The following is a 26,439-nucleotide window of genomic DNA, read 5'->3' as shown; positions in this document are numbered from 1 at the left end:
AGAATCCCGAGCAGCCCCAGGAGACCCAAAGCTCTGTGGGCGGTGGGATCTGAGCATCCTGAATCTCACCAAGACAACGCGAGGGGCTGGCCACTGGTGTCCCACAGCGGGGTGACTCAACATGGGGGGACCCGTGCAACTTTGGCTTGGGATACAACGGGAAATGACGGCACCTTCTCCTTCCCCCGCGGGAAGTGCATCCCTTGGCTCCTGTCGAAGCCCCTGTGCTGGGTGCTGGAGGCAAGCAGCGGCCTAGAGGCACGCAATGGGAATGGGTGCCATGCAGGGCAGTGCCAGTGGCTGTTCTCCATCCCCATCAGGGTCAGCGGCACGGCTCCGCAGGCAAGAAACCCCCCGGGTCACTGACTCTGCTGCCTGAAACCTTGCAGGGGTTTTGCTGCAGGAGCTACGCAGAGCAGTCACGGTGCAAGGGTTGTCCCCAGAGCTGGCTTGTCTCCAGGAGCAGTGGGAGAGCCAGAAGCTGCGTGACCCTTGGCAGGGGCCAGTTCCCCCTGCGTCCCCCTCCTTGCCTGCCTGGCCCCCACGGTTCCTCCTTGCTGGGGAGCTGTTTGCGAGTGCATGACCCGGGTTCTAAGTGCTGAGATCAGTAAGCGAAGTGCCTGGCCGCGCTCTCTGCCTCCATGTGACTGCAGTTTCCGTTAGCTCCTTCCGCAAAGGCTATATTAATGCTAAGTGAGAAAGCGGGTGGGAGAGAGACCCAGCGGGTCGCACCTACCCTTGGCCCCAGGAGCCCCCCGAGCGCAGCCGGAGGGGCCGCCGGCTGCAGGATGAGTTGCGGCAAACCCTGCGCGCCGCCCCACGCGGTGAGTAACGGCCCCCCGATACCTTTGCCGGGGGGAAAACTCCGCCGGGGGGGTTTTGGGGAGCCCCCTTCGCCAGCTTGAAGATCCGTGGTGGCCGTGCGTCGTTCATGCCCATGCTCACAAGAGCTGCGGCTGCGTGGGCTGGCGGGCACCGTGGGGAGCACCCCGGGCGCTCCCAGACTCTTGCATGTGTGCTCCGCTGCGGGCAGGGGTTTGCTGCCAGTGCTGCCGCCCGCTCTCCTGGCTGGGCATGCGCCGTCCCCGCGGCCCCAGGGAGGAGCTGGGGAGGATGGAGGCTCTTCTGGTGTTGGGGAAGGGCAGCGTTGGGCGGCAAAGAAAGGCTGAACTGGGCGAAGGAAAGCGTGAGCTTCTGCGGAGGGGTTCAGGGGCTGAAGGCGAGCCGGAGTGCAGCGAGGACACAGCAGGGTCCCTCTCCTGCCACCGTGCCTGGGTGCAAGGCACTGCTGGAGACCGAGGGCTTGGGAGGGCTTCCTTCCCATCCCCACGAGATTAATAAATGCCGCTTTGGTAAGGCAGCAGCTTAACGCTTTTGGCTGTCCCAAGGAAGGAGACAACCTGGGACATCCCTGCTCCCTCTGTGCTGCAAGGCTCTGGCCACCCAGGCTGCCAGAAATAACCCCCTGTTTCTTCTTCAAGCGCTGGCAGTTATGAGAACGCTGCTTGCTGAGCCCTCGCCGAGCCCTCACTGCTCATTTGCCTGAGGTTGAGCTTTTCCCCCGATGCAAATGCTGTCAGCTCTAGTTCCACCAAGTTAGTAACGGGGCTCCTCGTGCTGGAGAGCCTCCCATTCCTCGGGAGGACCTCTGGCAAGGAGGGGTGCTGGAGGGGACTCGGTGGTGGCTGGGTCGGTGTCCCCCAGGGGAGCATCTGGTGCCAGAGAGGGGGGATGCGAGCCCTGGCAGTGGGGGGGAAGTCTCTGCTTGAGGGTTGCAGTTCAGTGGCGTCTGCGAGCAGCTGTGCAGCGACGATGGTGCCTTTCCCATGCGCACTGCCCTGTGCGGGGACTGGGCTGCCACCTCCTCGTCCCTTCTCTTCTCCTGCCCTCCAGGCTCTGCTTGGTAGAACCCCATGAGGGCTCCGGCTGGGGTGGGCGGGCTCGGTGCTGGGGCTCTTTGTCGTTTCTCCATGGGCAGCTCACCGTGGCTCAGGTCTCATAGGGCACGGTGGCTACCAGTATGGCATGTTGGGAGCCCAAGGCCTCTGAGTGCTCCCGGAGGCAACGATGGGAGCTGTGCAGGCAGCAGCCGTGGGCAGGAGGCCAGCCGTGCACCAGGATCACTGCTGCCATGATCGGCTCCCCAGGAAAACCTAGGGCTTTCGGGATGAGTGGTCTGCAGGTTTTGACTTTCTCACCTCTGTCTTCATCTCCGCAGGAGTGCCACCGCTGAGATGGAGGCCCCGCTCCCTGGTCTCTCCCTGCTTCTGGTCCTCCTGGCAGTGCGGTGGGGAATCGGGGCGTTTGCGGCCTGGGCAACGTCTGCCGGTGGCTGCGAGCTCGTAAGTCTTCTTTTGCAAACCCTCACCCTGCTGACTGCTTGTCCTGCCCTGCAATGTCCAGGTGCCTCAGCATCTCCAGACCTTCCTCCTCCCAGCCACTGGCTTAGCTAAGGAGTGGACTGGGGTGCCGAGGCTCTAACCACAAAGCTACCTCCTCCATCCTCGCTCTGCTCCCCAAACTTGTCCCTCCTCATCTCCCCCCATCTTCCGCCTCTCAGAGCGGCGTTACATGTCCTTGCTTTAGGTGCAGAGCACCACGGACTGCACTGGGAGATGGCTGAGCTCCATCCCAGGAAATCTTCGAGGTGATACCGAGGAGCTTTTGCTTGATGGCAACACTATCCAGGTTCTGGGCAGTGCCTCTCTGCTCTCCTACCACCAGCTGCGGTGTCTCAGCTTGACCAAGAACCGGCTGGAGCTCATCGAGCCCGGCACCTTCCTCAGCAGCCAAGGCCTCCATGTGCTCTCCTTGGCAGACAACGTCCTCTGCACTAACTACTCGCTGACAGCAGCTGCTCTTTCTGCTCTGCCAGCCTTGAGGACCCTGGATCTAGCTGGAAACCGCCTCACTGAGGACATGGTATCAGTTTTGGTCTGGAACCTGTCTTCCTTGGAGTCCTTGTCCGTGGCCAGGAACATCATCATGAGGCTGGACTCGTCTGTCTTCACAAACCTGACACAGCTGTTGGAGCTGAACCTGGAGAGGAACTACATCTTTGAGATTGACCAAGCTTTTGAAGGGCTGCAGAGGCTGCAGAGGCTCAACATAGCTTACAACTACCTCCCGTGCGTAGTGGAATTTGGCCTGACCCAGCTCAGGGTGCTCAATGTCAGCAACAACATCATCGAGTGGTTTCTGGCCCTGGAAACTGATGACCTCTTTGAGCTGGAGGTGCTGGACCTGTCCCATAACCGCCTCCTCTTCTTCCCCGTGTTGCCCCGGCAGAGCAAGCTGCACTCCTTGCTGCTGAAGGACAACGAGATGAGCTTCTACCAGCGCCTCCCCAACGGCACATCCCTGGCAGATGTCACGGTGCAGTTCCTGCTCATTGATGGCAATTCCACCAACATCACAACGGTCAGCCTCTGGGATGAGATCTGCCACAGCAACCTCTCCTCCCTGCGCCTCCTGGACATGAGCCAGAACCAGGTCTGGTACCTGCCAGAGGGCTTCCTGGCCCAGATGCCCTCCCTGACCCACCTGAAGCTCAACCAGAACTGCCTGGAGACGTTTGACCTGTCGGAGGGGGATCCCTTAGCCATGCTGACGGAGCTGGACCTCAGCCAGAACCGGCTGGCAGAGCTGGGGGCGGAGGTGGGCACCGGGGATATCCTGCCCAACCTGCAGCTCTTCAACCTCAGCACCAACAGGCTGCGGGCACTTCCTCCTGGGGTTTTCACCTACACCAGGAAGATCGCTACCGTGGACCTCAGCCACAACCGGGTCGACCTCTGTCCCCAGCCAGCTGTTGCAGGCGAGGCGGAGAGTCCCCCCTGCGTGGACATCAGGGGTGTCGAGACCTTGACTCATCTCTCCTTAGCCGGCTGTGGTCTGCGGGGACTGGGTGGCCACCCTTTCCAGGGGACGTCACTGATGCATTTGGACCTCTCCGACAACCATCAGGCGCTGTCTGGGGACCTGGAATGGCTGCAGGACCTTGCTCTGACGCTGCAGGTGTTGTCTCTGAGGAACACCAGCCTCTCCTCCACTGCTGTGGACTTCTCTGCCTTCAACAGTCTCGTGCGCTTGGATGTGTCAGGCAACTCCTTGACCGCCTTCCCCACCTCGCTGGGAGTCCTGAAACTGCACAGCCTGGACGTGCGGGACAACTGCCTCCCGGCTCTGCCGCCAGACGTTGCGCAGACACCACTGGGGAAGACCCTGCGGGAGGTCTACCTCAGCCGAAACCCCTACAACTGCTGCACGCTGGGCTGGTGGGACGCCCTGCAGCGGGCCGAGGGGCTACTCGTCCCCGATGCGCAGGAGGTGACCTGCAGCTATGCTGCCCGCACGCTGAGCCCCAGGGCGCTGCCGGAGCCTGTCCTGCAGAGCTGCCGCTGGCAGACGGCCAACCTCGCGCTCCTCTACCTGGTGCTGGCTCTGCCCACCTGCCTCACGCTCCTGGTGGCCTTCGCTGTCGTCTTCCTCACACTCAAGCAAAAGCTGCTGAAAATGGTGAAGAGCCGGTGCGGGCTGTCCAGTCCTTACTGATGGCTGAGGAGGAGAAGGAGGAGGAAGGGCTCGGGAACGGTGAATGCGAGTGGGTTGTCAGGATTACAGGTGATAACCCCTCCGAGGTGGGCGAGATGGAGACTTGATGGATGGAGGACCAGGGCGTGCTGGGAGAGCTGCTGTTCCTGCTTTGGATGCCCTAAGGGTACCCGAAGAGTGTGGGGCTGTGGCTGGTGGTGGAGCCTGGGGCCGCGCTGGCCATCCTCAAGGGACACGTCTTCAACAGAAACCTTCAGCTGATGTTGGTGAGAGCCAAGCGGACATGAAACCAAACACCTCTTGGCCAAAGGGCATGGACAGTTGCCCCCTGGCACTGTTTTTTCCTCCCTTTCAGGCAGTTCCTTTTATTTATTCACCCACATAGCCAACTCTCCAATGCAAAACATTTTCCGGGTCTGCAACCAACCACCACAGAGTGCCCCAGGCTGGAGCAAGCATCCCATGGGTGCTGCTCAGAAGGGTCTCTGTGGCCACAGCTTCCCGTGCTGGCAAACTGGCAGGCAGCCCTGGGCGGGCACCCGTGTGCGTGTGCTGATGAGACAGGCGTGGTCAGCAGGGCTGAAAAACACATTTTGGGGTGTCGCTGCTTGGTTAAGTCGTGATCCCAGCTAGATGAGCCAATTAAAAATAGCCCAAGCTGCAACAATGTAAAATACTGACTGAAAGACAGGAGAATAAATTATACCACTGGTAATATTTCATCGTTGTTTTCTTTTTCTCCAGCAACTGCTGGCTTAAACAGATGCAAAGGAGATAAGAGAAAGCCTTCCTCCTCATTGCGCAAGCCCCGCTCTCGTGGGCTGCTGGCTCTGGCAGCGTGGGGGGTTCCTCCACCCAGCCCCGATCGCAGCACGTACCGGCTCTCCCGCACCGCAGCGCGCTACCCGGGCAAGCGCGGCTGCGTTCCTCAGAGGGTGACTGTTGGGTGGAAACGAGAAGTGGTGGTGGTTTGTGCTACCTCAGAAGCCCTGCTGAGATCTGGAGCAGTGTTATTCCTGCGGTGCTGTCGGGATGTCTCCAGTGAAACGCGTGTCTGAGTTTAACGGGAACACAGGGTGCGGGGAAGCGAGCGGCAGTGCCAGTGTGGGGGTGACGGGGGCTGGACTCAGATGATCTTGGTGGGGTGGAGTGGGGTGCGCTGGGGGCTTGACCCACCCCGCCAGCCCCATGTCACTCCACTTTACACCGGGGTTGTCCTGGGAGGTGGTGGAGGGAGACGCCCGAGGATGGCGTGGGGCTGGGAGTGATGCCGGCGGGGCAGCGCAGGCAGGTGCAGGCAGCGGGAGCCGAGGCTGGCAGCAGGGCCAGCGCGGCGGCATCCTCCCCGGCACAGGCGTGGGGACGAGGACCGGGGTCATGCGTGAGCCTTGCGTGGCCGATTGCTGGGCCAGGCTGGAAAAACCATGCTGGATCAGCTGGTGGTGCTGCGGGCACCGAGCACTGGCAAGGCTCTGGAAACCCAGCTGTCAATCTGTCTCAGAAAACGGCTGCTTTCTGGCCCTATTTCAGACCAAAATAGCCAAAACCAAATCAGGCCCCAGCTGGGGAATCCCTCAGCCTGTTTCAGCCGTTACTTTGCCCGTAAGCCGCACGCCCGAGGGACAACAGTGACCTATAAATATGTCCCTGTGCTGTCCTCCGGCGGGCCTGTGCCAGCAGTGGAAATGGCAGCCGCGTTTCAGCGTCTCCCCGCTGGCAGGGTGCCCCTGTGAGCACCCCGCTCCCTGGGGCTGTGCCCCCCGCAGTGGGGGCCGGGGCCGGCCTCGGAGGGTGGATGTGTGCGCTTCCTCCACCGCCGCTTCTCCTTTTGGCAGGGGAACGTGGGGCGCAGCCGTGGGCGCGCACGCAGGTAGGAACCCCGGTGCCTGGCACATGGATAAATCGTAGGCATTGTTGCTCGTATTGAGCCGGTGTGGGGGACACTCAGCGCTCCTCCATCACCGCAGGTGTTAGCAGCTTTAGCTGGGCACAGGGCACAATGCCGGGGAAGCCGAGGCTCGGGGACCTGCAAGGGATGCCAGGGCAAGAAGACGAGCTTCCACTGTTAGAGTGGCTGACATCCTTACAAAGCTGCTGTTCATCATCCTTGCAAGATCACGGAGATCAGGAGAGGTCCTCAGTGACTGGGGAAAGGCAGATGTCCCACCCATCTTCAGCAAGGGCCAAAAGGACATTCTGAGGAGCAACGGGACGGTCACCCTCATGTCGGGAAAACCATGGAGTGTGCTTTCTTGGAGCACATTTCTAGAAGCAGGTGGCTGGGAGCAGTCAGCGTGGATTAACCAAGGGTAAGTCATGCCTGACCAACCTGCTTGCCTCTCACAGTGAAATGGCTGGATTTGTAGGCAAGGGCAGAGCAGTGGGTACCAGTTACCCCAACTTCAGCAAGGCTTTCAATACTGTGTCCCACGTTCTTACATCCAAGTGAGGAGGTCATGGTCTGGATGGGTGGGCAACTAAGTAGGTAAAAATCAGTTGGATGATGAAGCACAGAAGGGTAGCAGTCAGTAGGTTGCGCTCTACCTGGAGGCTAGTGAGAAAACTCCAGGGGTCTGATCAGGATCTGTCCCCTTTGATGTCTTTGTCCATGATCTGGAGAAGGCCATGGAGTGCCATGGGCACACAGATGAGTCCAAATTGGGAGGACCAGTTGACACTGGGTAGGACTGCCATCCTGAAGGACCGGGGTGGGCGGGAGGAATAGGCCAGCAGGAACCTCACACTCCAGGGAGGTGATTACCCCCCTCAATTCAGCACTCATTAGACCTCATATACACCTCATCCAGCAAGGATGGCCGTGCCCGGGGAGGGGGTGCAGGCTCCGTCTCCCGAGCCCCGCCAGGATGAAGCCGGGTGCAGGCTGGCCTGACCCCAGGGCAGGGCAGGTGTGGAGGAGGTCCCCACGGGTCCCCTCACCCAAGTGGGAGATCTTTATATGCTGTTATGTTGCAATTTTTAGCTGGAAACAGAGAAGGGCCTGTGCCGGAGATCTACACACCCCTTTGTGGGTAGAAGAGCTGAGTCAGGCTTTATTTTTAAAATATTTTGGCAAATGAGGCATTGGCTTCCATTTCTCTTTTGAATTGAAGACTCCCTTGGACAAACGTAAGCTCACTCATCTTCTCCAGTGATGACAAAGTGCAGTGGTTTAACTGACACTCGTTTCAGATTTTTCACAGAACTGGCTCTATCTCCAGTGTGTAGGAGGAGAGCTCTTCCAAACCCCAGCTTCCACGCTATGATACGATGTCTTATTGATAAAACTGGAAGGTTTTAATTCATTTGTGGTTACAAGAAGGAAGGCAGGAAATAAATTGGTCTTGGAGGAAGTTCTCGGGGACCATCAAAACACTGGGTGGAGGACCTTTTGCTGTAGCTTTACTTGTCACATCAGGTTCTCCCCTAGCACTGCTTAGAGTGAGCCGAGAACCGTCGTCTGGGTTTGCTTTCACACCCCCAGCTTTTTTGAGTTTCTACCACACTACTTTTTTTTTTGGATAGTCTAAGCACAGGTTCCCAGAACTGAGCACTTACTTACTCAGAAAGCATTGTCTAGTAGTGCTGGGAAGCAAAACGCCTCACTTTGGCAGTTTGAAATCACTATTTTCAAAAGTACTTTCAAGACTAATTTACTTTCTAGATATTCTGTTTCTCAAATACAAGGACTTCTATTTGTGTAAGCTGAAGCTGGAGATTTAAGCACCGCTCAGGAAACACAAGAGTAGTATTCTCAATGCAATGTTGATTCATCCAGAAAGACTAATAGATATTTAACATTCCAGTAAGTAATAATAAATATCATATGTATATAACAAAACTTTAACACTGCTTTCAAGATGTAAATATTTAACACTTCATTTTCCGATGAAGCTGAATAGAAATCACAGCAAGGCAAGCTGGTGAGGTTTTCAGCCAAAGCTGGCTGAAATGTAAACAAACAAAAGATTAAATAATTTAACATTATTTTAGGCACTCATACAAAGAAAAAGACTAAAAACACCAAATAAGTTCAGCTGCCCCATTGCCATTTCATTAAGTCTGGCTTCTTAAACGAAGTTCAGCTAAACCTGGAACTGCTGTAGCACCTTAGGCCTTGGGTTCTCCGTAGCCAATGTAACGTGCGTCAGCGGCGTGAACTGAAAACGACGCGGTAGCATACGTACGCTGACATCGTTCTCTCTGTTAGGACTGCGAGACTTGTCTCTCAGCTGCCTGTCCAAGACACCTGTCCAGAATCAGATTTCCTCACCTGACTCCATGTCCCAGCCACAGGACTCCAGCTGCTCATCCTGTGGAAACTCAACCTCAATGTCATAGATGAAATCTGGGTCGTCCTTCGTCTTCCGGTTTTTTTCGAACAGCTCATCCATGATGCTTTTCCTTTTGGCTAGTTCCTTGTCATCTAGTTTGTTCATATCCTCTTCTGGGTCAATGGTCTCCTCCTGCCGAAACTTTTCCAAGCTCTCAGCCAGGCTCTCTCCTCCCAGATGACCTTTCAGCAAACTGTACAGCTTCCGTAGCTGATGCAGTGAGACTCCTTCTAGGTAAGCCTTGTGCCGAGGGTTATTCTTCAGCTGCTCAGCAGCCATGCTGCAGTCTAAAGAGAAAGCCACAGTGAAGACTTTCAGCTGCAAGCAAATCTCTTCCCATAAGCAGATCCTCTTCTCCCAAACCCTCACAAGCAAGACTTCCAGACTTAGCAGAGCCACTACTCACGTTAAGATGCAGCCTTGGGCTCCTCAGGGCAGACAGAGTTACCCCAAAACAACCCCTCTTTGCACTCACTGCATGCTGGTGAGAAGCTACCCAGCGGTTACCAAAAGCACGGTTACCAACTACCCATTCCTCTCGCTGTGTCTGGAGAGGACTTGGGAATGCTACACGTAATGCACCACACCTGAGAACTTGGAGAAGTTCCTGACAGGCATGACGCGCTGGCGAGTCTTATCCTGGCTGTCTTCTTTGTAGATCAGGATAATGGATGGAGGCTGAAAGCAGACGCCACACTTCTTTGCAATGTAAGTCATTATGGTTCTTGCAGCTGGCTCAAGTGTGGTCAGCTTTATCAGAGGTGTCCTCAGCAACGGCCAAGCTCACTGAAAAACAGGAAAAGAAAAAAGAGAAAGAAAGTGTGAGTGTCTCTTGGTACTGTTCTTTTTATCGGGGTTAGAGTGCCCTAAGTTCAGCAAAACCACACAGCTGTGGCGTAAGTCTCCCCAGTTTCAGTGGAAGCTGAACACGTCCCCGCATGCCTGGTGACCCAGGTGCCAGGGCGCAGAGTGGCTCCTGGTTTACACCTTGGTCACTGCTCGGACTTTGAATTGGGATTAGGTATCACACACAAGTTAACGTTTTGGTCTACAAGCTAAGTACTGCACAGTCAAATAATACCTAAAAGATGGGGGGGTGTTAACATTTATTCCTTGTTTAAAGTGAAAAATATCATGAAATTGTAAATCAATGCTTCTTCACAAACAACACTTACTACATATCATGCCCATTACTCTGGAAAGCCAGAAATTGCTTACCTACCAAACCCTTTTTGGCTCTAACCACTGGGCTTTTCACTTTGTATCGCCTGACAGTTCATATGGAAGCTCAAGGTGTGACTTCAGGGAGAACACAATTTTTCAGTAAAGATATAATGACGTATTTCTGCTGTAAACTTTTCAGAAAAATGCAGCTAAAACAAAAATTAGAAACATCTTGGAATCCCACTGAAAGAGTTTCTACAAAATTAAATCTGAATGTTGCAAGAGATGCAATGAGGAAAAGACAGAATTCTATTATACATATTTGTCTATTATAGACATTTGCTTTGAAAAGATGCAAAATGTCCAAATTTCCTTTATTTGTCTGTTTCTGTCACAAGCCTGGGGATATCGTACTCCTTATTTCACATGCTAAGGGAGAACCTCACATCCACTATGTTGGCATATGTAACACTGGCATTCCCCCCCTTTATTTTTTTAAAGATTTTAAGAGAAGGGATTCCTAGTCAGTTTTTGTAAAGCTTTCTTGCAGTCTCAAGGCGACCTCAATATGGCAGCAGATCTGTAACTGATGACCAATGGGATAAGGACAGAGAAGAGAGTCAGAAATGAAGGACAAAAGTAACTAAACTCCTTATTAAGCAACAATGAAAATACAAATTAAGTTTAAAGAAAGGAGGTATGTTCAACTGTTTACTCCTCAAACTAAAACACACTGAAAAGCTGAGAATTTACAAGTGACATTTCTTACACAGCACATTACTACTGGTACAGCTGAAGCTATAGAACGTTCACGAAGGTCAAGAACGTCGTAAGATTTGAAAATGCTGAGCTGCTGCGTGCATGCGTGGAGGAAGCAGGAACTTTTGCCTTACTTAAAAGGTGGAGAAAGGTGGTGAGTGAGGGGGAAGCGCTGACTGACCCACTAAACATATGGCTTTATTTATACAGATAGCACAAAAATACTGTATAAAATAGAATTTCATTTTAAACTAAGGACTACTAAACTCTCATGTATTGCTGTGTTGGTCAGCTGCTACACAAATGAGGCTAGGAAGTTAATCCATAATCATCCTTTTCAGTCTTCTCTGAAGCACTTTGTCTTGGAACAGGAGAAGGGGGAACATCAGTCTGAGTGGCAGCACCAAGTTCTCTTTTCCTCCCTTATTGTATTTGTCCGTACCCAAAATGCCCGAGAGCTCCTCAGTGTCAGCCCTGCCCTTGGCCCCATCCCCTTTCCGAGTCAGATGAAATATGAGAGGAGACTTAAAGATCTAAATCTGCTGCAGATCCTCTATCCCAGCTCTGTGTACAACACTGAATGCATGTATTACTTTTCTTTTGGTTTTAAACAAATGAAAACATGCCAAACGTGAAGGTTGACTCCTTGTCCCACTACCCTACAGACTGCAGCAAGGCAAAGTAAGAAATTATTCACCAAAAAATGATGCAGGCCTCCACATCAAGAAAAAGTGCATTAATCTTCAAAAGCTACACTGAAGCAGAGTTGAAAAGACTTCCTCCTTTGTTAAAAAACACGTAGGAATGAGTTCAAATTTGCAGTAATGTTTTCAACACTGAAAATTAATTACAGCTGCTAAACCAGTTGCTTTTACACAGTTCTACAAGTCGGGGAGTAAAGCAGGTCTCTCAAGAGCCACTTTCACTGTCTTCAAGTGAGAAATGATGCTTCCAACTGAACTGAAACAGCTTGTTGAAGGGTCACTGACAATCACGAAAGCTGCTGAAACGGCAAAGAAATCCTTCCACGAGAAAAGCAAACACGAGAAGAAGCCATTCGGAGCTGCAGGGAAGAGGTTTCGTATCTACAGGTAACTCAAGCGGAGACCTTCGCCACCAGGCCCAAACCGGTGGTCTCAGTAGCTCTGAAACACAAACAAGCGGGGTTTTTGCCCCGCCGACTTCCGTACCGCAGCAGAACTGCTTTTGCCGGTAAAAAGCCGCTTTTCTACCGCTTGTTTCCGCCAGACGAGCAAATCCCCGGGGTCGAGAGAAGCGGGAGAGAAGCGGGAGAATTGGGTTCGTCCTCCCCGCCTCTCGCCCCTTCCCCTCACCTCAGGTAGCGGCAGCAGCCTCCTCCCAGCATCGAGGACAAGAAGCGGCCCGAACCGCTCCATCGAGGCCTCCCCTCCGCAGTCGCCATGGCTACGGCGGCGCCGCCGGGTCCTCCCGCCTCAGGCCCCCTCCGGGCTGCCCGCGCCAGGCGCCTGCGGGACGCGGCGGAGGCTGGCCGGCCCCTGGCGCCGCGGAGCGCACCGAGCGGGGGCAGCGGCGCGGCTGCAGCGTCGGGGCAGCGCTTAGCGGCGGATCCCGCCGGCGCCGCGGAGCGACGGGCGGAGAAGCCCCGCGGGGTCAGGCGGTCGCCCAGGTCGCCCGGCGCCGGAGCGAGGCCGTGCGGAGCGGGCCCGCTATGGCGGTGCTCGGCGGCGGGCTGGCCGCGCTGCTCTGCGCCCTCCGTAAGTGCCGGTCCGACGGTTCGTAGGGCCCGGGAAGCACGGCCGGTGAGCTGCCGGTGGCGGCGTCCCGGTGGCGGTCTCTCCTCGCGGGGATCCAGGGCCGGGATCCGGGGCCTCCCTCAGAGGAGGGTCGGGCCGGGCTGGACGGGAGGGGGCGTTCCCCTGCCCGGGGGGTGGGCAGCCGCCGGAGCGGGCTCCCTGGAGGGGCGGTCGGTGCCCCAAGCCCGGCAGCGTCTGGGATCGCCTGGACGGTGCCCGTAACAGCAGGGTTTAACTTCTGGTCAGCCCCGAGGCGGGCAGGCGGCTGGACTCGGCGGTCATTGCGGGCCCCTTCCGACTGGAATAATCCGTTCCGTTACCGAAATCTGTAACGGAAGCAAGCAGTTCTCCAGATCCGGTAACCGAAAAGCAGCTGCGGTAGCGTCTGTCACGTTAAGCCGTGGCCGCGCCTCAGGTCTCCGCTCCAGCAGGTCGCCATGTTGTGCAGAAGGTGACTGGAGTTCCAGATCTCAAATCGTGTGGAAACTTAGAGGAAAAGTGAAGAAAACAGTGGCTGCGACACAAAAGTTCACTGTGAAAATCTGGGTCTTACAGGGATTGCTACAGAAAGAGGAGATAAGGAATCACACCTGGAATGGGGGTTGCAGTGGGAAAAAGGGGGGGATTATTACAGACTGCTCAGTAAAGACAAAAACACGCTTTTGAAGATTGCTCTGCTGGAAAAAGAGAGATTTCAGCCTTCGTGCTAGGTGCAGCTTCGTGTTCTGCTGACAAAACAGCTTATCAAAATTTTATTTCGATTATATTATTATCGAAATACCGTTTCCCTTCTGCTGTGCGTTTGCAGATGATGCGTTCGTAGATTGCACAACTTCGCTTGCTGAGGTTGTCTGCCTGTGTGGTGATCACGTGCACTGTTCCGTAAACACCGTCACTCGTTTGTCCTGTGTTATCTTAGATGTGCAGGCCGCTTGTCAGGACACCACTGTCACGCAGGAGCTTCTGAAAGAGGGGTTTCACAGGTGAGTTGTCAACACTGGCGCTGCAGCAGAACAACAATTTTACGGGATTAGAAGCTTCTCTCTAATTCGTGCGCAGTTGTATCAGCTCACTGAGCTGTGATCCATTGGCATGGGAAGCACCAGGAATTTATTAGCACAATCAAGTATTTAACAGTTACTGGCTCTAGCAGAGGAAGAACAGGAGGCCCTTTTCTAAGATAAAGATCTAGGAAGCCGTTGGTAGTTCTGAGAAGTTAACAGAGAAGTGAAACTTCATTTTGGTCATGGGTGCGGAGTCAGGGTGAACTACATTTTCCTCAGTGGAGAAGGACAGCATGGCTCGGCGGGGAACAGTTTTCTGAGTTTGTTCCACATGGTACGTGAGGGCTGCGTCTCACCTCTGCGTGTTTGAGAGTGTCTCTCAGCGGGGCTTGCGCCATCTTTTGAAGTGCAGGTATAAACATTTGGCTTCTCTTGCCTGTTGGAAGGGACCTGCTGGTGAAGGTAGAACTCGGTGTAGTGGAGGCGGATGCAGGAGGATGTGCAGTGGCAGCTAGAACTCGTCTTCCACCAGGAATCTACGTGGATCCCTACGAGCTGGCATCGCTGCAGCGGCACAATTTGACAAAGGTGACAACCCCAAAGCTAAGACATCTGGCAGTTACTCAGATAAGGATGAGTGTGCTCAGGAAGTTGTAATCTCTGGTCATTACCTGGCTCGTTGAATCAAGGTGATTAATTCCTTTTCCTGGAAGGAGATGCTGCACGGTATCATCTTTGTGACATCTCATTGTATCTCTCAGCCTGATAAGCATCAGCTGGTGCACGGTGTTTTTTGTCGTGTGCTGCTGATATTTCTACACAGAGGCATGCGTAGTGGGGAGCCACTGCAACTCTGCTCAGCCTCAGATGAGCAGCTATGGCAGAAGCTATTCAGGTTGGAAAGACAGAAGGTTAATCCCCACAAAAGAGGTGGTGGTGAGCCCTGAGTAACATGCTGGGCGTTTGGACTGAGTAGCTTCGCAGCTTTGTTTTCACCACAGCTTTCCATGTTGCTTTCCAGCCTTTGCTTCGCATTCTGGGTAGAGGGATGTGCTAGGGCTGTGGCTTTAAGGTGATCTCCTTAGGTGCCTAATTCATTTAGAACACGGGATGGAAAGACTCTGGGCAGCTTCTGCTGTTGGGATGCTTGGTATGGCCTTGCTCATACGCATCATTAAGCTAATTCCTCTGAGGTTTGGCTGTAGGCATGGTTGCACGGTAAACTTTTCACACATAAGAATCACTTCTTGGAGAGGGACTTGGAAAGTTATTTCGGAACAGCTTAAGGACAGAACTCTAACTTGATCTTCCTGACCATGAAATCAGGCCCAGCGTTAGAACAAGGAAAAATGTTTTCTCTTCTGATGCTGCAGTAGGTTACCACAGCAGACAGCGCCCTCTTAAATCCCAGAATCATGCACAAAATGTTCAAACATTTTTTCCTCCCGCATCCCTTCCTTGTGTCAATTCTGATCGCAGCCACATCTGTATCTTTCTCCACTTGCAGGCGGTATTAATTCCTGATGTCATTGATGTGGAGGCTCCCGAGTACTTAGCCACGGATCTTCTTGTTCTCCTGTACCTGGAACCCGACCCTCGCTGTTCTCGCTGTTTTAGAGCTGCCTTGCCTGTGCACGGGCGGTACCACCGGCCGGCAGAAGACCGTGAGGAAGCGTTGGTTGTTCTGAAGAGCCCAGAAGTACTGGTCTGCTGCTGTGACAGTGAGATTCTCATTACGTGTTCTTTTGGGGACAGAGGAACAACTGGGCAATCCAGAGCTTGGAATCCAGTTCTGTATTTGTCTTCCAGAGATGGAGCTCTCAGTAGTCATGTGAGCATGAGGGGATGATAGTGGCCCTGATAAAGACCACGTTGTCTTCCTCTTTGAGTGCTGCTGCTGCCTGACCAAGGCAGATTAATTGTCAACAGGCTTCTTGGTGTTGCACTGCCGCTGTTGTAGCCTTGTACCGAAAGCCTTGGCAGTTGGTCTGTTTGTCACAGTCCCTGCAGGCCCTGGTTTACTAAAGGTCAGCTGCTCAGACCGTGTTTTCACAGTGTTTCTCTTGGCAGCTGAAGCCACGCATGGCATATTTAATATTCACTATCAGGTATTTAGAGTAATCAAAGTATTCGAGTGGTTTCTAACACCTTCTTCCTGCATTCCTTACATATAAGGGAGGAACATAGAAAACTGTGTGCCTGAAGGCCAGAACTCCAGAAGTCTCAGACTCCTGTGAAATGAGAACCTGATAACCACTGACAATGAATATTTTAAGTTATATGAACAATTAAATCCTCCATTTTTGCTACCAATTGTATTTCATTTCACAAAATCATTCTTGCTAGCTGCCAAGTCAAATGTGCTAACGATTCTCAGCTCCTTTATCTTCACTTGTGCATTATTTGAGCAATGATTTTCTGGGATAAACTTAGGGGCAGGGAGGACTGCCTGGTCAATTAAAAAAGAGGTGTGAAATCTTCCTATTTTGCTGCCGCATTTACTACTTATGAGCAGGAAAACATATTTATTATTAATATGAAAGCATTTAAAGTATTGGAGGGGAGTTCTTGCATGTGCCAACAGGAGGCCAACAAGGAGAAATGGCAGAATGACTTCTGTGTTTTGGGGGAAGAGAAATCGTAACTGTATGGCTAAAGTTGAGGGGTCTACAGGCCAACAATGAATTCTTTGCCCTTTTAAGGACAGAAGGGCCGAGATACCACACAGGTGAGAATCTTCCTTGGGTTCCTGCTGGATCAGGAAGGGAAGAGTTGCAAAGTTCATGAAAAAGACTGCCCAGCACTGCTTTGACCGTGCGAGTTAGCTGGCACATTTCTGTCAGCGGTGTTTCACCTGTTGGCTTTCCGGGAGTAGATTCTGTCTAGCTTTTGTGGAGGAAAAAGACCTCATTTGGAAAAGTGTGGCGGGCTGTATTGCTTCATCTCGTGTGGATCCTGCTGATGCATTAACATCTTCCGTAGATCGCCTGTCAGCAGAGTGTTGGAAGCCTGTTGAAGTGGAAGCTCCTTGTTTAGGCAAAGACAATGTCCCTTGCCAGTGGTACAGCGTAACGCACAAACCTGTGAGTCCTTATTTCTGGTGGGAATTCTTGGTTCTCGTTTAACAATTGCTGCCTTTTTTTCTGTGATTAGCAACTTCCATAGCACAGGAACTCAGTAAAAGATTGGTTGTGTGATTCCCCCTAAGGGAGGCTCCCTTCTTCCTTTCTGAGCGGCTTTTAATGGGTGTCCTCCTGCCCTTCTGACATGCTTGTAGTCACTCTGCGCTCTTGTAGTCCTTTATGGTGCCTGCTCTCCTCACCTTTTTTTAACAGTTTACTTGGAATTCTAGGATATAATTTGCAGTGGCCAAATTAAGAAAGGTCTTTGCAAAATAGGTGCTTCAGAGGAGCAGCAAAGTGGAAAACTGCTGAATGATCTAACTAAAGGAGGGGTAAAAGCCCAAAGATTGAAGAGATAACACCTTAATAAAAGGCCAGTTCTGTTTGTTGCGTTGCTACCTGAGTAGCTAAGTATCTAGGAAAAGGTGAAGTTTCTTTATTCTGTGTTCAGAACCTAGGAAAGATGGATCTTTAGTGTGGTCAACAACTGCCTTTGATAGTCGAAAGTGTTGTGGTAGTGTGGAGATTCAGAAATAAGGCTAATTTGTCTCATAGCAAATCTGTTGTTTTTTGTAACACGCATGCCTTCCTATATTTAAGATACCTGCAGACGTCTGGCATGTTTGCAGCTCTTGTCCAAAAACGTTTTGGAGCCTTCTGCGTCACAGAGAAACCAAATAGTTGTTCACCTTGGAGAAAACTGGCTTTTTGGTGCTCTGTGAAACACTCATTCTGAGAGCTTCTCCCTTCAATGCTGTATTACGTACATATCCTCAATGGCAAGCCTATTGTAAGAACAAGACACAGAGGATATAAATGGCTACCATTCAAAATGGTAGCAGATACATTTATTGAGCTTTGTACTGCAAGAGCGGCTGGTGCTCTGTTTGTCGTAAATTGAAAGGTGGTGTCCCATCTCGGCTTTGATTTTGAATCCCAGAAGAAGCCTTAGCAAAGGGTCAGTTAAATAGTGGTCTGGTTACTAATCTTCTAAATTGCAGTCAAAAAGGAATAGCTTCTTAAATGCGTGTAATCCATTTATTTGTCTTTGTAGGCATCTGAGGAATTGATTCTGCAGATTCCAGTGGGGCTCAGGCAACATAGTTCCTTAGTGTGTGTCGTGACTCTTCTTGTCACCGTGCTCTGTTCCAGCCTGATTCTTGCAGCTGTATGCAAATACGGACACTTCTCCCCGGTGACCGGCTCGGAGTAAAGACATACGGAACGACAGACCTCCATCCAGCAAAACTCATTGAATAATCCATCAGCTTCCTAAATGAATCCTACTCTGCTGTTCTTTATATCTTGGTGATGCGCGGGTGTCCCATAATGTGTTAGAGTTCCCTTGGCCTAAGTCTGACCAAAACCTTTCACACACCAGAAGACTGTTTTGGTGCGCTATGAATAGACAAAGCAGATGGAGGGCAGGAATAGCGCTGCAAAAAGCTGGAAGGACTGCCACAGTCTCGGTCTCCCATTCCCTCCCCCTGGCCCAGAGCCTGCTTCGACTACAGTGCTGCCTCTTGCAGAGGTGTTTGTATTTCTTGAATTTAAGCCAATGGACTTGGGGATTGGTTATTAAGGGTATGAAAAACATTATCTAGTCATTAAAGTTTCTGAATTTTAAGCTTGTTGTCCAGATGGGTTATGTATGAATTTGTGAAGAGACATTCTGTGCTTACCTGGGACAGGAGAAGGCTTAAATAATCTCTCCCCTTCTAGTAACTGGGAGGGATTAGCTGCTCTTGGTCAAATTAGGTCAGAGTTGAAAGAGTTTGGAAGATTCGAAGGAAATTTCTGCCATACCAGAAGCTGAAAGAATAGCCTTTTGAAGACAAAAGCTGGTGAAATGAAGCAAATATTTAGAAGACTTGCATTCAGCCATCAGAACAGTTGATAAACAGAAAGAAATGGAGAGGAATTACTTAATGGAAAACCTGAGTTGCTCTGGAATGACAGGAGAGCTCGGCTGCTGTTTCTAATTGTCAGTAGGTGGCATTGTGAGCTTATGGTAACTCCTGGGGACTGTTGGTGGGGCAACTAGATTTTATTCCCTATGTCTGAGGCTAAGTTAGTAAAAGCAGGTGATTTGGGGGAGTGCGTATGTGAGGGGGATGAATGAAAATTCTAGTTTTCAAATTCTGTCCTGCTTTTGAGTGCTCTCTGTGTGCAACCGAGACTTCTCATGAGCTGAATCGTCCTTTCATCACTTCCCAGCTGTAGCTTCAGGATCCCTTGGGCATCTTCCTGCTTCTGCTGGAATTCAATAGAGAGCTCATCTTGTGACTTCGCCCACGACAGGTTGGCAAGTGTTCTGACACTGGCCTCTTGTTTTCCCTTGACTGCACTGAATGATGATGGCTGCGCCAGTACTTCATCCACTGCCTCAGAGGAGTCATGCACTGCATCTGGTTGGGGGAAGGGAGAAATCAAAGAGAATGATTGCAGGGACATTTGGCAGCCTGTTCAACCACATCAGCGCAGCAGGGCTGTGGACCAGTATTGTAATGCTTGTCTCTGTGATTTTTAATTCCCAGAGTTGAGTTTGTTCTTGTGCTCACTCTCTTATGCCAGTAAGTAATTCTGTGTTGCAGTCTGACATTTGGTATCCAACATCCCAGACTGACACTCGGCTCTGGCAGATCTTCATCACCTGAAAGCCCACGTTTATTTTAACAGCAGTTGAAATTCACGTGTTGAATTCGTTAGCTAAAACAAGCTGCCTGATATCACAGCCTAGTGAAAGGAAATGGTAATGTGCTTTAGACAAACAAGAAAAAATATTGCAAGTGGCTAAAATATGTAAGTGGATGATTTGGAAACGTGTCTGAGTGAGGACGTGACAATGGAACCCCACATCAGTGGTAAGATGCCGTAGGAGAAACTGAGGCAGGAGGGGCTTGAATTACAGGGGGCTTAGCACTGTCAGTACTAAACAGTTGACTTCAAAACAGTTTAAATGTGCACTAGTCAGTTTGGTTGGCATGTGGCTCACTAAGTTTATCTAGAATTCCTCAAGATCCCATGATAAGCTTTTCAGTTTGAGTAATGCTGATTCTGATTCATGTAAAATATGAGAGAAATTGCAGAGCTTCTCAATGGATGTTTTTTATTATGGCAAATAGCAAACATTTGCAGTTTTTAAATCCACAGCGTTTGTATTATAAATATAGTAGACAAGTTTTTTCTTTAAAAGCTGTAAATTAGTCTAATAACTATTGTAGTGTTATGTATGAAGGAATTTGCCAGTGAAAACTTTCTCTCCCATACCAGAGGCTCCTGTCGTTAAGGAAGCACTGCGTTTAGCAGGCATGTGCTGATGGTGTGCCAGGTGCAGGAGGATGCAGGCACCAGCCCTGCCAGGATCACTGGCAGATAACGGAGGATGAGCTGTAAGGCAGTTGTTCCCCTGTGGAAAAATTCTGGCAGCTTTGGAGGCAGGAATGAGGTGGCTACAAGTTCTTAGCAAGAGAATCATAGAATCATGGAATCATTAAGGTTGGAAAAGACCTCTAAGATCATCAAGTCCAACCATCCGCCCAACACCACCATGCCTACTAAACTATGTCCTGAAGTGCCACATCTACATGTTTTTTGAACACCTCCAGGGATGGTGACTCCAGCACTTCCCTGGGCAGCCTGTTCCAGTGCCTGACCACTCTTTCAGTAATTTTTTCTAATATCTAATCTAAACCTTCCCTGACCCAACTTGAGGCCATTGTGTCTCATCCTATCGGTAGTACCTTGAGAGAGGAGACAAACACCTGCCTCACTACAACCTCCTTTCAGGTAGCTGTAGAGAGCGATAAGGTCCCCCCCTCAGCCTGCTCTTCTCCAGACTAAACAGCTCCAGTTCCTTCAGCCACTCCTCATAGCACTTGTTCTCCAGACCCCTCACCAGCCTCATTGCTCTTCTACATAGATAATAAGGGTTAGATACCAGGGTCTGACACAAACATATCCATCGTTAATGTGTGCAATGACTGAATTCAAGGAATTAAATGAAAGAGGGAGGGACAGGGGTGTTAAAGGCCTTGTTAGGAGTTACAGAATCACAGAATGGTAGGGGTTGGAAGAGACCTCTGTGGGTCATCTAGTCCAACCCCCTGCCGAAGCAGGGTCACCTACAGCAGGCTGCACAGGACCTTGTCCAGGCGGGTCTTGAATATCTCCAGAGAAGGAGACTCCACAACCTCCCTGGGCAGCCTGTTCCAGTGCTCCGTCACCCTCAGAGGGAAGAAGTTCTTCGTCATGTTCAGAGTTAAGACTTTCTGAATCACAAGCGAATGGGTATAACAAAAAAAAAAACCCCAAACGGAAAACCTCCTCCTAGTTTGTTTAAAAAGATGTGCCTGGGGAGGGAGACGGAAGAATGGGAGGAGAGTAAGGACTGTGAAAGCGGTTTGGAACGGAACCTGAGTGGGTGTAGGGGTTCAAGGCTGGAGCAGCAAGAAGTAGGGTCACCTTGTGAGGAAGGAAAGCAGAGCTGAGGGGCGCGTGAAGCTCAGAAATCCGCTGCGGTTTCCTGAGAGGTACACGCAGAGATGAACTGGCAAAAGCTCGCTCCTGGGAGGATCAAGCGCAGAGTACGTGACACCGAGTCACGCCTCGGGTGCCTGACAGCACGGTTCGGCGCGGCCAGCCCTGCGCTCCCCTCAGCCAGAGCGAGGCGAGCGCCTCGCCTCCCGCCGCCCCGCGCGCGCCGCCGCCGCTTCCTGCGCAGGCGCGCTGCCCGCCGGGAGCTGTAGTCGTGTGGGCGGCGCCCCGCCCTCGCGGGCTGTGGCCACGCGCGGCGGTTCCGCTTCCCCCTCCGGCTCCTGCCGCCGCCGCCGCCTCGGTGGGTCCCGCCGCCGCCATTGCAGAGGCGCCGTGTGGCGGCCGCGCCCCGCTCCGCCCGCCCGTCCCCCGAGGCGGCAGGCGCCGCCCCGGCCCGGTGAGTCCGCTCCCACCTGCCTGCCGTCCTTTGTGGAGCCCGCCGGGCCGGGCCGGGCCTGCGGCGGGCGGCGGCTCCCCGCACGCAGCTTCCGGCAGCGCGGGCCCGCTGTCCCCGCGGCGTCAGGTACCGAGGGCTGACGGGCCGCGGGCGCCTCGCCTGCTCCGGCCTCGGGAGGGCGGCGGTGCGGGGCCGCGGCTCGGCCCCGGCTTCCTGCGGGCCTCGGTGGGCCCCGCCTCGGCCCCCTGTCCGCGGGACCCCCCCCGGAGGGGACATCGCCGCCCTGTGGGTCTTTTACTGCGGGCCTCGGTGGGCCCCGCCGTGGCCCCCCCGCCCCCGAGGGGACATCACCGCCCTGGACGTATCTTAATCCTTGGGAAATTGGTTAAAACCTCATTAATCTCGGGGGGGGGAGGAAATAAGGGTGTGGATATTGATGTTAGAAATTCTGACAGAAAAACAATCTGTTTAAATACAGAAATGTGTGCAGCGGCGGGCTGTGCAGCGCATCGGTTGTCTCCGCGGCCCCTGCCATGCCTGGGTTACCATCAGCCCGCGGCTTTTGGCGCCGGTTGAAAACTGTTGCTCTTTATGTACCTCACCTGCTGGTGTTTGCTTCTCCCTGTGTTTTCTGCTTTATTTTTCTTACTGCTTTTTATTCTGCCAAAGGCACGGAGGACGGCTTAGTTGTTTGATGGTAAGCTGTTCGGGGAGCAGGGAGAATAAAGTTGGCTTTAGCGTGGTACGTGCGAGCAGCTGCACAAAAGTTTGTTTGGGAGCAGAGGGTTCATCAGCTGGCTAGCGAGGAGCAGTGTTGCACTTTGCCTGTCGCCAAAATAAGCCGGTTCACGTACTACCCTATGGTCAGCAAAGACAGTCCAGATATTCCAGCATTTTAATAATCATTCTTTTGGAGGGCTTGCAGTAATAGCAATTTTAGGTGCAATTCAAACATGGCATATTGTGGGTTTTTTAATCTGCTTATTTCTGTCTTTCTCTGGTTTTGGTGAGGGGTTTTTTTTCGTATTTTTTATACTTGAAAAAGCAGGCCCGCTCTTGCGGAAGTCCGGGATCTGCTTTGCAGTATGGGGTGTCCTCACAGTGTGAGCCCTGGAGTGGCACCTCTAAAAATACAGGGACTAGCTACTTTGTGATTCCGTTTCTTCACTGAGGAGAGGGAGGGAACAACACACAGAGATACTGTAGAGGCAGGTTAAGAAATACCCATTTGTAACTAAATGAGCTGTTCCACTTCTGTGTTACCAGAGAACTGATGAATTAGTCATTTCATTATTGCAGACTGATAGACTGAAATAGATGCAGCGTAGAAACGTAAAAATGCAAAGCCTTTGTGTTACAAGTTTTGGAGTACAATCTTTAAGATAATAGGAACACTTTAAAAAAAATTAACTGAATAATGTTTCAGAGGAAGGAAGAGCCTTACCCTAAAGTTCGCTGGTTGGATATTTCAGTTCTTGAGGCCAGAACAAAAATGCTTGAGAAGGGCAACACAGAAGATCCAAGTTACTCTGAAGTTGTGTGTGGAATTTGACTTGGCTTTGTGCAGATATAATTGTTAAAACAAAAGCGTTGGGCTATTAAGTGGGGAATAGTGCCTCTGCCTATATATATTGCACTTTTAAACACGGTGCAGCGTGTTTCAGTGCATCCGAGGTGTGTGCTCGCTGAGCTGCTGTGCGGCAGCTTGTCAGAGGCTGATTTACTGGGATGAAATTCATACCCAGTTACAACTGGGGCGTTTGGCCAACTGGGGGAGTGTCTTTCCGGAGGCACCTGCTCGTGTTTCCTCTCCGGGGTGGATGCTGGAGTGGAGAATGCTTTGACCATGTATGGCAGGTCTAATCTTGTGCTTATTTTAAAATGTATCCTTTTAAAAACTCATGTGTGCTTGTGTTGTTGAAGTCAGCCTTTCAGTTGTGTTTAAAAAAAAAAGATATTCAAGCACCTTTGGTTTCTAAGTAACTTTAGGATAACTATTAAGGGTATTGATGCTGCAGATTTTGTTTTTGTGATGGTACAAAAAGCCATAGGGATCCGAATATAGGTCTGTGTGTGTTATACTGATAAAAGATACTTCTGCTTCAGAGTTCTTGCATCAGTCTTGGTGGTTTTTTTTTTCCTTCTACCTTCTGTTTGTGATCTGCATTAGGAGGTTTCTGAGGTACTGAGAGCTTCCCTGCGAGTTTTGTGCCAGTATATTCTGGTTTCTTACAACACACACATTTATTGACATGTCTGTGCAGCAGCCACAACAAAGAAAAAGCTGTTTGTTCTGAAAACAACCCCTAGTTAGAGACACTGTTCTAGACGGCTGGGCCCAGTGATAACACAGGCAAAGATGCAAGTGCTGTGATCAGAAACTGGGACACAGAAAGAAAGCTTTGAAGGCGAGTTGACTCTCCAAAGCATCCAGGAGAAAAAGGTAGCGCAGGCGTGGTGATGAGGGAGAGCAAGGGGAAGGAGAGGTCTTCAGCAGCCAGGTACCATGCATTTAGCGCGCATCCTAGCGAATTGTACTTCTGCTGGCAGCTGGGAAGAGGCACAACTGAGTCGCCAAAAGAAGGTGGTTGTTGGAGCTTTTCCTGCGATCAGTTCTGCTCTGTTTTTGTTGAAGGCACTTTCTTGGGCTAGGAGAGAGAGTCAGAAAGGCTGCAGCAAGCTCAATTTTTAGTTTTCCAAGGAGTCACCTCCTTCTTAAATCTAAATCAAATTTGACTGTCTGGCCCAAGACTTTGAGAACGCTTTGTAATTGCGCAGTGTCATCTTGGAGAGGTTTCTGTACCTGCTGTGGCAATAAGAGTAGCTGTATGTACCTTTTCAGTGAAGTTTAACATTGCAAACGCTGAGGTTACCGCTTGCCCTGTGAAGTGCAGCGCTGCTGAAGAGAATTAATCGCTCCAAGCGCTTGGGTGCCAGGTGGAGCTAGCAGGTTGACTCTCAGAAACAATAAAGTCCTCTTAATGCAGTGCTTGGCTGGTGTTGTATTGATTCTGCCTCTCGGCAAGGTCAGCTTGACCGGGGAAGTACCGTGGAGGAGACTGTATGTCCTGCAAGCTTTCAGTATTTGCAGGACTACGTTAGACAAAAATCAGCGTTTTCTCCAGCCTTCTGGCATAGCGAGGCCATAGAGCAAGGGGTGCACACGCGTGTGTGGGCAAGAGGGGAAGCTCTGGACTCTTGACGTAGTGTGAGGGCAGCCGTGCTTGTGCAGTGGGGACCGGAGGCAGTAGGTGGAGAAAAGGAGTCCAGGGTACTCGCCTTGTGGCAAAGGACAAATAACCCTTGGGCAAGGCATGGTTTTGAAGGCAGGACCGGTTTTGAAAGCAGTTTCCTTTTAGCAAGGAAACACTGCAGCGTTCCCTGAAGGCCTAAGGATTCTTATTGTGCTTTGCTCTTTGGAATTAGGGTGTCTTGAGGCTGCTGTCTTGTAAGATTTTAGACAGCTCTTATTTGCATTGAAGTGCAGGTGGTAAGAGGTAGTAGATGTTTTCAGAATAAGAGATCTCCTAGTAACCTACCTAACTGGGGCCTGGATTGCAAGGTGTAGATTGAGCTCGCTGTTTATATTCAAGCCTTGCTACACCACTCAAGGTTTGAGAGGGCATGATTTTACTGGAAGCTGTGCCTTACTTCAATTGGAAAATACATATTTTAGTGCTTGTATTTTGACTGATGTAGTGAACTGTGTCTGTCACCGAGAGCTGGAAGCACTGATTTTGGTCCCAATTGTGTATCTGACTTGCCAGTTTAAGTCAATCATTCTTTCTATGTTCTCAGCTTCTTTCTGTTTTCCCAGCTGAGAATGGGGATTAATCAGGCTTTGAAAATGTCTCACCTAGCAGGCATGTAAATTTTAGGAACCTGCCTTAAAATTGACAGGAGTTTCATTTTTGCTGTTCAGATAAATTTGGGGTGATTAGACGCACTACCTGTGAATTCACAAAAGGAATTCCTTATGCTTTCGAAAGGCTGAGGTTACGGCATATTGAAACGCTTCAGAAATTGGTGAGGCTTCTTTTTTTTCTTCAGGCAAGACAAGTGGATTTTGAAATTCTCAAACTGAGATATCTAACTTCTATTAATGAATTTCAAAATGCTTTTAAAAATCTTCGCTTCAGCTGCTAGTGATGTACTGGTGTTTAGAATTGCTTTAATGAACACACCTTACTAAGGAGATACAGTACTTTCCAGAAGTCTTAAAAATGCTGTGTGCTTTGTGTAACAGATAGGTCATCGTTTCCCAAAAGTTCTAAGACCAGCATTGATGTAACTCTGGCAATGACAAGTTTGCCCGAAGTTGAATGCTTAAACAGAAAGTGTTGGTTACTGAAATACTGGGTGTTGTCCTGGAAGATACCTGTTGCCAGCAACTGTACTGTATTTGAATCTTTGGTCAGGGCTGTTCTCTCCGCCAATTAGCAAAAATGGTTTCCTATCTTTAAAGGAGTTATTTTGATAAGACAGGTTTAATTCATTCTAATTCTGTAGTTTCATTTCAAAGAAAAGCAGTTGTGGGAAGGAACCAACATGTTAGGGCAATGGTGAGTGTGATTTAAGTGGTGTACTGTGCGAAGAAGGGGATTTAACATAATGTGAACCAGAATGAGGGCAGCTGGCAGATGTATTAAGGGATGGAAATACGCTAAAAAGCCTTTACAATTCAACTTCTACTTTTTTTTTCTGAAGTTTTCTACTTCCTGTTGAGGTGCTGGATGTTTGACTCGGTGCATACCCACAGGAGTTTGTAACTGTCAGCATGCGTGGGCTTTCCCATAG

General features: G+C 51.1%; 4 protein-coding genes across 8 annotated transcripts in view; 3 read left to right on the top strand and 1 right to left on the bottom strand.

Annotated features, from left to right (window-relative positions):
* Positions 1–707: 707 nt before the first annotated feature.
* NRROS (negative regulator of reactive oxygen species) lies at positions 708–5,259 on the top strand. Its single transcript, XM_075417723.1, has 3 exons — positions 708–824; positions 2,219–2,342; positions 2,587–5,259. The coding sequence occupies exons 2-3, from the start codon at positions 2,235–2,237 to the stop codon at positions 4,552–4,554; spliced, it is 2,076 nt and encodes a 691-aa protein (XP_075273838.1). The 5' UTR covers positions 708–824; positions 2,219–2,234; the 3' UTR covers positions 4,555–5,259.
* Positions 5,260–7,603: 2,344 nt separating this feature from the next.
* Positions 7,604–12,240, bottom strand: CEP19 (centrosomal protein 19). 2 transcript variants are annotated; one of them, XM_075417289.1, is made up of 3 exons: positions 12,143–12,240; positions 9,473–9,671; positions 7,604–9,172 (listed from the first exon to the last, which is right to left on the bottom strand). In XM_075417289.1, the coding sequence occupies exons 2-3, from the start codon at positions 9,600–9,602 to the stop codon at positions 8,811–8,813; spliced, it is 492 nt and encodes a 163-aa protein (XP_075273404.1). In that variant the 5' UTR covers positions 9,603–9,671; positions 12,143–12,240; the 3' UTR covers positions 7,604–8,810. The 2 variants fall into 2 exon arrangements, with proteins under 2 accessions (XP_075273404.1, XP_075273405.1); XM_075417290.1 differs by lacking the exon at positions 12,143–12,240 and adding an exon at positions 11,506–12,133.
* A 204-nt stretch (positions 12,241–12,444) lies between these two features.
* Positions 12,445–18,336, top strand: PIGX (phosphatidylinositol glycan anchor biosynthesis class X). Of its 2 annotated transcripts, none has more exons than XM_075417722.1 (6): positions 12,445–12,544; positions 13,503–13,566; positions 14,034–14,175; positions 15,095–15,308; positions 16,570–16,670; positions 17,764–18,336. In XM_075417722.1, exons 1-6 carry the CDS (start codon positions 12,499–12,501, stop codon positions 17,920–17,922), a joined length of 726 nt encoding a protein of 241 aa, XP_075273837.1. In that variant the 5' UTR covers positions 12,445–12,498; the 3' UTR covers positions 17,923–18,336. The 2 variants fall into 2 exon arrangements, with proteins under 2 accessions (XP_075273837.1, XP_075273836.1); XM_075417721.1 differs by having other exon boundaries at positions 12,449–12,544; positions 13,392–13,566.
* Positions 18,337–21,532: 3,196 nt separating this feature from the next.
* Positions 21,533–26,439, top strand: part of PAK2 (p21 (RAC1) activated kinase 2) — a 45,553-nt gene continuing 40,646 nt past the window's right edge. For all 3 annotated transcript variants that reach the window (XM_075417719.1, XM_075417717.1, XM_075417718.1), the window contains exon 1: positions 21,533–21,642. The gene's annotated coding sequence lies outside the window, so the exon portion shown is untranslated. The remainder of the gene's footprint in view (positions 21,643–26,439) is intronic.

Source organism: Opisthocomus hoazin, chromosome 4 (assembly GCF_030867145.1).
Source record: "Opisthocomus hoazin isolate bOpiHoa1 chromosome 4, bOpiHoa1.hap1, whole genome shotgun sequence".
Classification (NCBI taxonomy): Eukaryota; Metazoa; Chordata; class Aves; order Opisthocomiformes; family Opisthocomidae; genus Opisthocomus; species Opisthocomus hoazin.
Note: the sequence above shows the minus strand (reverse complement) of the source record. Positions and strands in the feature narration are given on the sequence as shown.

Bases quoted from the DNA above. Each gene is read 5' to 3' on its own strand.
- NRROS (XM_075417723.1), top strand. From the start codon at position 2,235: ATGGAGGCCCCGCTCCCTGGTCTCTCCCTGCTTCTGGTCCTCCTGGCA. The intron at 2,343-2,586 runs GTAAGTCTTCTT...TCCTTGCTTTAG, and splicing joins CTGCCGGTGGCTGCGAGCTC to GTGCAGAGCACCACGGACTG.
- CEP19 (XM_075417289.1), bottom strand. From the start codon at position 9,602: ATGACTTACATTGCAAAGAAGTGTGGCGTCTGCTTTCAGCCTCCATCC. The intron at 9,173-9,472 runs GTGTGGTGCATT...CTTTCTCTTTAG, and splicing joins GAACTTCTCCAAGTTCTCAG to ACTGCAGCATGGCTGCTGAG.
- PIGX (XM_075417721.1), top strand. From the start codon at position 12,499: ATGGCGGTGCTCGGCGGCGGGCTGGCCGCGCTGCTCTGCGCCCTCC. The intron at 13,567-14,033 runs GTGAGTTGTCAA...GCCTGTTGGAAG, and splicing joins CTGAAAGAGGGGTTTCACAG to GGACCTGCTGGTGAAGGTAG. The intron at 14,176-15,094 runs GTGACAACCCCA...CTCCACTTGCAG, and splicing joins AGCGGCACAATTTGACAAAG to GCGGTATTAATTCCTGATGT.